General features: G+C 34.3%; 1 protein-coding gene across 1 annotated transcript; it reads left to right on the top strand.

Annotated features, from left to right (window-relative positions):
- The first annotated feature begins 2,445 nt into the window (after positions 1 to 2,445).
- Positions 2,446 to 4,064, top strand: LOC129241674 (UDP-sugar transporter UST74c-like). Its single transcript, XM_054878133.1, has one exon. The coding sequence runs from the start codon at positions 2,554 to 2,556 to the stop codon at positions 3,616 to 3,618; it is 1,065 nt and encodes a 354-aa protein (XP_054734108.1). The 5' UTR covers positions 2,446 to 2,553; the 3' UTR covers positions 3,619 to 4,064.
- Positions 4,065 to 10,872: the final 6,808 nt, after the last annotated feature.

Below are 10,872 nucleotides of genomic sequence, written 5' to 3'. Positions count from 1 at the left end.
CTTTTTCGTCGGCAAAATAAAAACATATATTTTCGTTCCTTCTTCGATTGAAGACTCAAGTTTGTTTTCTGATCACTAGATGATTATTTGTTTGTTTATAAGCCACAGCAAAAAAAACCCGCAATAAGCTAGAAATAGTTTTTTTGCTTTAACAATGCGCTTCAACGAATTGCTCCACAAATACAACAAACGAAAAGATTTCTCCACAAATTTAATTTTATTGGAACCTCAACTGAAAACCGTCGCAATTGGGTGTAACCGACCAAATTTTCCAACGGAAGTGGATCGGCTGATCACCAGCCGTCAATCCGCTGTCCCCCTACAATTCTGTTTCGGATCCAAAAGGTAAGGTGGATAAATTCGCCTTCGTAAAATAAACAAGCAAGGCGAATTGAATACTGAAGGTAGCCAAGGCCAGTTGAGTACTTAAGGTGGCTACATTTAAGACCAGTGACTTTACTCTGACGTCAACTCTTTACGCAATCACAACAAGCGAATTGTGAAAATTCGGTGTATGACTAATGCAAACGAAGTGCCGCGTATTTAATTGTTAAAGCACAAATGAATATAAAGCCTCCAAAAGCCGTTTTTATGCGAAAAACGCCGTGGCTAGAAAGTATGTGTGTGTGCGTATAATTTCCTGGGTTTGGTTGTTCCCGTTGCTTTCGCCTATTATTCTTTTTCAGAAACAAGTAATTTTCCCCTTCCTAACTAACGAAAGAAAAGAAAGAAAGATATGTTTGTGAAAATTCCGCGAACGGCTTTGTAATGTTTTGATTTGTGACACAAATGAATATAAAACCTCTAAATACATTTTTTTCGCGTTTTTATGCGGATGGCATCGGTTCAAGAAAGTTTATGTGTATATGTATATAGTTTATTGTGTTTGGCAGTTTATATTGCTTTCACCTACTCCTCCTCTTCACAAACGTGTTGGTTTGGTTATTCATGGACCCTGACGACACAGCGAATTCGGAGGGTACAATCTTGCATTCTATCATACTACGCATATGACTGACTTGATGTATAAAACGAACCGTGGTGTCACGATGAAAGTTTTGCCACACATAAATAAGATAAACACAAGAAACAGATGTTCTTGTCGTGAAAGAAAATATTGTATTTCGTTGTGTATAAACAGGTTTTTGTTGATTGTGACTTTGAAGACAACCTGCTTAAGCCTAGATTTTGCTCTACTCTTGAAGCTATTATCAAAAAGATAAGGGTGCATTTAAATTCCATTTATTTTCTGCATTTAATTTGATATAATAAAAAATACCATCAATAAAAATTTGCGCGATACCAAATTGTTCTACTTTAATCAATTGTAATTTTTACTGGTGTAGCGGCAGGCTATTGACCTACTCTGTCAGAAATCAAATAATAGATTTACGAAACCAGCGCAAGACTGAATCTTGTCGAGGCCCTATGCTCGCGAGAGGAGTAAACAAGAAAAAAAATTTACTGGTGCCTTCGACTCATATACACATAATCTGTTTTGTTGTCAGTCAAATTTATTGCCGCAACGGACCCATTGTAACGGGCCTATAAGAGATAGAGCCCTCCGAATTCGCTGTGACGTCAGGCACCAAGAATATACAAAAAAAGGAAAGAAAATGAGTTATTTGTGAAGAGGAAGAGTAGTCGAAAGCAAAAAAACGATCAAGCAGAAGAAACTATATACCCACAAAACATATTTCCTTGCGACGGCGTCATCCGCATAAAAACGCAGAGAACCAGCATCCAAAGGAATTTTTACAATTCGATATTTCACAATTTAACATCCTTCACTAAGTTTTTATTAGTTTGTTTAGTTTAAATCTCACAAATCTCAATATTGCCAAGCCATTCACTAAATTTTCACATGCATAACATTTCTCCTGCTTTTGTTTGGTTTGTATTAGAAAGGATTCTGACGTCAGATTTGTCAAAATCGCGAAAAATTTATTTCCAGTCTTAGGTATTCAATTCGCCTTGACTAATATCTGAAGGCAAAACTGGTAAAGGAACAGACTAGTTTCTAAATAGATTTTAACATATCTGTTTCTGTACAACAGCTGATTTATTTGTGATGTGGTTTATTGACTATTCATATTTGTTTAAATTTTAGCTCAGCTTAAACTAATTAAACCTAATTGTAAGGTAAGTTTGGTTTAAATATTGAGTGTTTCCACAAGTAAAGTCCATTTATTAGTTAAAAGTATGTTGCTGATTTTGCTCATGGAATTTTGCTTATCTGTCGCGCATTAATTTTTCTGACAGCTCGTATCAGCATTTGCTGTCAGCTGTGAATTCAGTAAAATCGCCACTGTCAAAATTGTCATTAAGGTATTTTTTGGTGGTTCCATAGTTAAATTACATAGCAAAGTTATAACAATTGCAATATAAAACCATTTACTTTTTTTTACAAAATGTGGCATATTTAACTAACTAACTGGCTATGGTATCGCAGTAAAATAAGTTGAAGTTTGTGTAGAACAAAAGACTGTAATTCCAAAATAAGAATTGCTTGGATATAGTACATAGTGACTTTTGCATCAAACCCTCATTGCGATGGGGACACAAAGCAGTGAAGGCAAAAACACTACGCTTGAGCTATCGACCAACAGCAGCAATGATAGTACAGCAAGCGTTAATTCGAAGGAGCAGCGTCAGCAAGATGAGAGCACGTTGTTCGTCAAAAAAATCGGCAGTGCTCTGTTCTATGGAATGGCCTCGTTTATGATAACCGTTGTGAACAAGACTGTTCTTACGTCGTATCTGTTTCCTTCGTTTCTGTTCCTCAGCCTGGGTCAGTTGTCGGCCAGTATTGTAGTGCTTGGACTCGGTAAACGGCTGCGTTTGGTAACGTATCCACCATTAAAGCGAAATACATTTATGAAAATTTTTCCACTACCACTGATTTTCCTCGGAAACATGATGTTTGGGTTAGGTGGCACAAAAGAACTAAGTTTACCAATGTTTGCTGCATTGCGTCGCTTTTCAATATTAATGACGATGTTACTGGAATTGAAAATACTCGGTGTCCGACCTTCATTTGCAGTTCAAGTCAGTGTATACGCTATGATTGGTGGTGCATTACTAGCAGCTTCTGATGATCTTTCATTTAACATGAAAGGCTACACTTTCGTAATGATAACTAATGCGCTGACTGCCTCGAATGGGGTGTATGTAAAAAAGAAGCTCGATACTTCAGAAATCGGCAAATATGGACTGATGTTCTATAATTCACTTTTTATGTTCACACCAGCACTAATTGTTACTTATCTCACTGGCGACCTTGAAAAATCGCTCGCCTTCAACCAGTGGAAAAATCCCTATTTTGTTATACAATTTCTAATGAGTTGCTTCATGGGCTTCATATTATCATATAGCACAATACTTTGCACGCAATACAATTCTGCTCTTACAACAACAATTGTCGGCTGTTTAAAGAATATCTGTGTAACATATTTGGGTATGTTTATTGGCGGTGACTACATCTTCTCGTGGCTTAATTGTATCGGAATTAATATCAGTGTGTTTGCAAGTTTACTTTACACATACATAACATTTAGACGGAAGCAAGCACCTGATAAGGAACTGTTGATACCAACAAGCAGAGGAATAGCGGTGTAGTACATTAAAAATGTACTTGTAGATAATAATAGTAGCGTATTCTGCGATAATATTAATGATTGAATCTTAACGAAAAACGAAACGGGCAATACGACGCAAAATTTAGAAGAAGCTAGCGGATATTTAGAGTTAAATAAAATAGGTTATAATATTAAGACACGGCATTGAAAATATGCTTACATTGATAATTGTATGTACTTGTAAACATGTATGTAACTGTATATTGAATGTAGGTTTTAAAAAATTACCAAAGCCATAGTTATACAATTGTATGTGTAACATTGAATTTTATGTTCCCATTTCGGGTAGGGGAAGCAATTTATTTCTAAATAAGTAGTGGGTATTTAAAATAAGTGCATGCAACAAATGTGTCATAGTCACTAGCTCACCAACGAGCAACGTATGTAACTTTGCTATTGATATAAGAAACAAAAACGTAATAGTATTATAAAAAAAAATGATTTAGTTTTGTAAAACTTTGAAAATTTTTTTGTGATTTCATATATTTCTCAAAAAAAAAAAGAAAAAAAAATAAAGTATTTTGCAAATAATGAGATAACTGGCTTATGACTTTATTTCTAGGGCTGCACGGTAGTCTCGAAAGAACTTCATTTTGTTCGTACAGATAAGACACCCCGAAGCTGTCATCAAACTTCTGCATTTTTAGAAAATGTGACAGCGCAATTTCCTATTTAAGTTATTTAGTATTGGTTAAGGCGAAATTTAAAAAATTAAATCTTTGGTAATTTGTGGATACGTTTTGAGAAGAGTTTAGATTATTCTTATAATCATCATTAGAACTCAATAGAGTGCAAAAAGTTGCTTCACCCAACTCCCCAGCAGTTGTTTTAATAAGTCGGATCCATTTGCGCAATGTTTTTTATTTGTACCTCATTTTCGTAAGCACTTTTTAAACATTGACGAGTTTATTTAGCTGAACTATCGTTAATACATACATTGCTATGAATAATTATAAACTCAAAGCAATTTTTGTTTGTATTTTTATTATAGCAGCTATTAATAAATAATATAACGTTGTTTTAAAAACAAAAACTCAATGTATTTATTGATTTTTCAGTTTATTTAAAAAATATTTACTCTTTATGTTTACAATCTTGCGATTAATAACAAACTCAAAATAATTTGTATTATTACTGGTAGTTACTGGTATAGCGGCCTTATTTGTGATAGCGGCCAGTAATCGACGAGGAAAACTTTCAACAAGATTTTTAATAGCGTCAGCAAACATTTATTTTCACGCGAGTTCGAAACGTATAATGCCAATAAAATTGTCCGAAAGGAACTGTTATTAAGTTTTAAATTAGTGGCAGTATAAAAAAAAAACCAAAAAATCATGTGCCTAAGAAAGTTTATCGTTACTGAGTTCATAATTTTTCACAAGATACATCAGACAAAATTAATTTTTTGCTTAAGTAATAGAAAATTCCAGTTACTCAATAGCGCCTCATCAGCAAAATTATCATTTGTTGTTGTAGCAGAATAAGCTTTCAACATTCATGTGAGGGGAATACTGCAGGACTAAGTGGCCGGATCGAAATGTGAGTTGCTCCGGTAACAGGGAATGGCATTCTATTTTTTACAGTAGATTATAAAAATCTATACCTCTGCATGCCTTAAGAGTTAAAAATATCGATGAGTTTATAATTTTTCGCAGCACTGTATATTTGATCGTATACTGGTACATATTGAGGAAAACAAATAATAAAGAAATTAACTCTAATTAGCTAGCTCAGAAAATTTGTGTACTTAGTCCTGCCATAAGTTCTGTGACAAGTTAAGTCCATTATAGATATGAAATTATAATACTTTTTTGATGAAGTTAGTTTTATTTAATCATGAAAATATTAAATAAAAAACATTTTCATTCGAAATGGTCACCATTTGCTTTTACACAAGCCTTCTAACGATTAGGCCATTCAGCTATTGCAGCACACAGCACGATTTCCATGGATATTGAGTCGCTGCTCAAACCAAAGATTGTTTAAGACTCTCCAATTTTCTGTGAGGTCTTCGACATGCCATGTTCTTCAATTCCGACTGCAAACTGTAGTCCAATGGGTTCAGATATGTACTTCCAGACGGTCATTCTGTTGCAACTATGAACCCAGGGATATTGGTTTTTAGCTACTGCTGGGTGGTTTTTGCCTTATGGGCTAGAGCGGAATCTTGCTGAAAGATCCAACGCTTTCCATACAATAGAGAGAAAGCGGTACATTTTTGCCCCGGTCTTAACCACTTTTTCGCAGAAATGCAGAGAGGTAACGCTTTTACAGGACACTTCCCACCAAAGCATTACGGAGGCTGGATGGTGGCGACGCTAAACATCATTGGTCCATCATTTTTTGTGTCTTTCGAACACCGCATTAACCGCGTGCCACCGAAGAAGTTTCTTGCATTTGTCGAGTCTCATTTTCTTCAAGCGCGTTGTCAAAAGATGACCAGTTGAGCGGCGGAAAGTTTTCACGTGGATATCATCTCTAATTAGTCTTAATATGGATCTGGGCGATACATTAATTTCCCTGGAAATGATTTACGGCTTTTTAAGGTGATTTCTCGAAATATTAAGTTTTTTCAGCAATTCGTAAATCTCACTTGCATCTTTACCCCACTTATGCAATGCCATCAATGCAATGCGATTTTCCTTAGCTGCCCACTCCATTGTTAACAAGCGAAATTTGACATGAAACTGGGTATAATTTATGAGTAGACAATGCATGCGAATAAAAGCAACAATAACGGCACTTTTTCTGTGAATTTGTTCTCGGCTATGCATTGTAAAATTTGTCACAGAATTTATGGCAAGACTAAAATATTTAAATTTCCAAACGAACTTATCTAAAAACTTATGATAATGTAAATAAATACAAACATGTGAAAAAGTTAAGAAATTAATTAATATTAGATATTATTTTCAATTAATTTTCCTTGGAGATGTTCAGCCAACACTTACACACATATGTTTTTATTCTCAGTTTTATGACGGCATTAAATGAAATATTTGCTTACATCCGCATCTCCGTAAACATATAGACATACTTATATGTACATACACATGTGGCACATGATTATGCACCATTGAGTATGCTGATGTTTTGATGTTTTAGGCTAAAATACTCGAACGGGTACATACTTAACTTTCAACTTGACTCTCGGTCACTATATTGAGACGCCTACTTTTATACCCGCGTCCACTTGTGTACAAAGGTATTATAATTCTGTTCACTTAACGGTAATATATTCATAAATTACCATTATAAGAGAAGTGGCCGTGGTTATTGACCTATCTCGCCGATTTTCTATACAAAACTACCTTGGATAAAGAGCAATGTGTGCACCAAGCTGCATTGAACGCAGTTGGCATTACTAAATCGACTTCTCTCTTCATTTCGAGCACTTTGGTATAAATTAAAAGTAATTTTACCCAGGCCGAATTTAAATAAGATTGCAATATTCACCCCAAACAATTTAAATTTATCAAATACAAACGCTCGACTCATTATTGAGCACCAAAAGATGTCGCCGTAATAGCTAAAAACATTCCAGATACCGGCTTTTTAGCAAATTCATGATATTCATCGCATATCAACGTATAACAAATCCCATTGACGCCGAAGTGCAAATATACTTACATATGTACCATTCATATGTACAGGTGGTTCACAGCCAGAATGATGCAGTAAAATTTGCAAGCCAACTAATTTCGCGATATTTAGTATAGTACAAAAAATAACGCAAACTAAAAAGGCAAATCGCAGCAAAAATGACGCAGTCCTGAAAAGCATTAAAGCAATTAATTACACAGGCCAACAAAATCTCGCTTTTTTACAGCTTTTAAAACGGCTATGGGTGTTTCTTCAAGATTTTTTTATGCTGACAACGAATATGACCTTGAAAATGCTCCAGCACGTCAGGAGTTTTGGCAATTTGAGGTTAAAAAGTAAAAAAATGCAGATTTTGGCCATTTTTTTAATTTTTTTTTTGGGCAAGGTAAAGTTTTCTTTTAATTTTCCACAACGGCATCGCAAAGTACTAGTCTTCAGCTTTAAAATCCATTTTTAAAAATATTTTTACGATTAATATAAAAAAAGTTATTCTATTTTGAATTGGAGACTTTTAGATATGCAAATTCAACCTTTCTAACTATCTAACGCCCCTGTAAAGGCCGAATTCAAAATAGTATAACTTTTTTTATATTAATCGCAAAAATATTTTTAAAAATGGATTTTAAAGCTGAAGACTAGTACTTTGCGATGCCGTTGTGGAAAATTAAAAGAAAACTTTACCTTGCCCAAAAAAAAAAATTAAAAAATGGCCAAAATCTGCATTTTTTGACTTTTTAACCTCAAATTGCCAAAAATCCTGACGTGCTGGAGCATTTTCAAGGTCATATTCGTTTTCAGCATAAAAAAACCTTAAAACCTTAGTTAAAATTATCGAAAAAGTTTTTTGGTTGTTGGCCTGTGTTATTATTATTATTAATTTATAAAATCATAATTAAATTTATAAATTACTATGTTTACAGCACTAGCTACCAGGGCTATCGGCTATTAAAGCAATTAAAAAGCATATAACCATTACAATAATAAAAAAATTAAGCTTATTATTAATATTTTGTAAGGCGCTTTTGTCAATAACATCTTGAAGTCTCTTTAGAGCCGATTCCACGGACTTCTTGGAATAATCAGAAGAAATATTTTTTTATTCCTCTTTGTGGGACTTTTTGAGGTATGATTTTTTTCGAAATATATTTTTCGCGATTCTCTTTATCTAGGACCGACCACCGATTCTCAACAACATTCAAATCAGGCAATTGCGCTTGTGTTCGAAATATACGCGAGCAATTCCAAATGAACCAATTCTGTACAATCGCCGATTTATGCTTCGGGTCGTTATCTCAACAGAAGCGAACATTTTGCCGAATGTTTAACTTTGTGGCACTTTGTAACATATTTTTCTTTAAGATATCCAAATACTAAAGCCTAGCCATATTATTTTCAATAAAAGCTAACTTTTCGGTTCATTAAGATGACATGAATCGCCTTACCATTACGTGTTTGACTGTGCAGCGCGGATTTTGTTTTAGTAGCTCTGCATTTGTTTTCCTCTAAACAAAACTTGTTTCGTCTGATTGAGAAAGGTTAAACTTTTTTTTGACAGCAAAAGTTATGGAGTTCAAGAAATTCTCATCTTTAGTTGCATTTATGGTCGTTTGCAAACTTCTATCCGGTTTTTGACGTGCTGTGCGTTCTTGTAAATCAGCTTCTCTTACGGCTCTACGGACAGTTTTAGGATGCCACTTTTTCCCAAGTTATTTTTCAACTTCATTTGTAATTATTGCATCACTCTCATGTGAAATTTCATGTACCCTTCGCAAGATCCATCTAGAATTATTGCAATTGAAAATCTTGTTATGTGCAGTTTTAGCGTTTTTTTCCACTCTTTTTTCGCGTACATAACGAATTGAATTGCGTCGGGACTTAATTTAACTGTTTCAGTGATTTTTCGTTAACTTTTATGATCTTTATAGTAATTTAATGTATTGCCCAACCTAAGAAAGGATTTTAATGCTTGGGTGTTAAAATGAATATTACCTCACTTCTAAAATAGACAGTGCCCGAATTAAGCACGGGAGATATAGATTCTGGTACATAACTTTTCGTCCAATTTGAGCGAGGGTGAAACCATAAAGGTGTCCAACTGTACAGGCCTTACTGTATACCGAAAGGCTCAGAAGGAGGAGTGGACTCGATTTAACCATGTGCCCGTACGCAAAAATTATTATTTTTCATTGAATCTTGGTACACATATTACTATGTAATAATGGTGATTATAGGTGAAATCGGCCAATAACCAGGCGATCTCCTATATAACATTACTCACAAAAAAATAAATATTCACAAGTAAAATTTTGAGAAATGGAAGGTGCCACGCCCAATTTTAGGTAAATTGATAACCTCATTTAAATGCAATTTAAATATTATTGTTGTAAGCTATTTTTACTGTTATAGCTTTTATTGTCTATGCGTTTGTTTGATTCAAAAAATTAACAGCCAGCCACAAAATAAAATTTTACTAAAATGTGCGTTGGTACATACATACATAGATATGTAAAGCTCAGACCGAGCCGAATTTAGCCTTCCTTAATTATTTCTACCATAGAGTATGTGAGTATGTATTCAATGTAGTATACCATACCTATATGTATGTACAAGTATGATTCGGTATGTTTTTATAACTTGCGCAAATCGCGTTCATTGTACCCAAAAATAATCCCATAGCTCAAAGAAGCAAACAATAGTTATTTTTTTAAGAGAGAATATCATCAAGTGATGTAGGTACACATACACAAGCATGCACGTGCATACGCAGTGTAATCTAACCTTCAAATTTTCTGTATATTGATAAATATTTTTTACCATCAATATATTTTTTACACAAAGCATAAAATTATTCTACAAACTGTACATACAAAGACCGTAGTATTTATACATAAATAAGTAAATAAATAAATAGCGCGTACACTTTATGTTTGATGTTTGGCGTGCGTCTTGATGTTGTGGTATATGTAGGTATGTAACCTTTCCCAATAAATAATCTTTCAAAAAACACGCCTAGATGTTCTTTTAAAATAAAAAATGCAAAAATGTAGATTATTTCAGGTTTAATTATTTTCATTCAAAATACGACTCTTAACAATTCAGTGTGAAAAATTACGCCATTTATGTAAATGTCCGCCATGAGCACGTCTACAGGCTGTCAAGCGAGAATTAAAATTTTCAAGCGCTCGCTCACATAACGTACTGAATTCGGCAAAATCGGTTTATTCACTTAGACTTTACTTTTCCGAAAACCCCACAAAAAGTTAAATCGCTTGATTTGGTGACCAATTTAGGTCGGCCTTACGTGAAATTAATCGACCGGGAAACTTAGGTCGCAATAATGCAATGTATTTCCGTGTTGTGCAACGTGTGGCTCCATCCTGTTGAATATCATCTATGTCTATTCCTTCAAACTCAGACCACAAAAAATCTTCAATTCCACCAGCCCAAAAACCACATCAAATAGTAGATTTTTCTGACATTACTTAAGGGGTTTCTTCTCTTCAGATGCGGCAATTTTGTTTGCTGACATTGTGCATCATTAAAGGTGAATTCTGCGATATGTTGTCCGACAAATTTTAATAATTTTAGCGTGCTGTGCTATCATGCCAAATTGTACATCTGCTTACTTGCA

Source organism: Anastrepha obliqua, chromosome 3 (genome assembly GCF_027943255.1).
Source record: "Anastrepha obliqua isolate idAnaObli1 chromosome 3, idAnaObli1_1.0, whole genome shotgun sequence".
Lineage (NCBI taxonomy): Eukaryota > Metazoa > Arthropoda > Insecta > Diptera > Tephritidae > Anastrepha > Anastrepha obliqua.
The sequence above is the reverse complement of the archived record's forward strand: the minus strand, read 5'-3'. Positions and strand labels throughout refer to the sequence as shown.

Bases quoted from the DNA above. Each gene is read 5' to 3' on its own strand.
- LOC129241674 (XM_054878133.1), top strand. From the start codon at position 2,554: ATGGGGACACAAAGCAGTGAAGGCAAAAACACTACGCTTGAGCTATCG.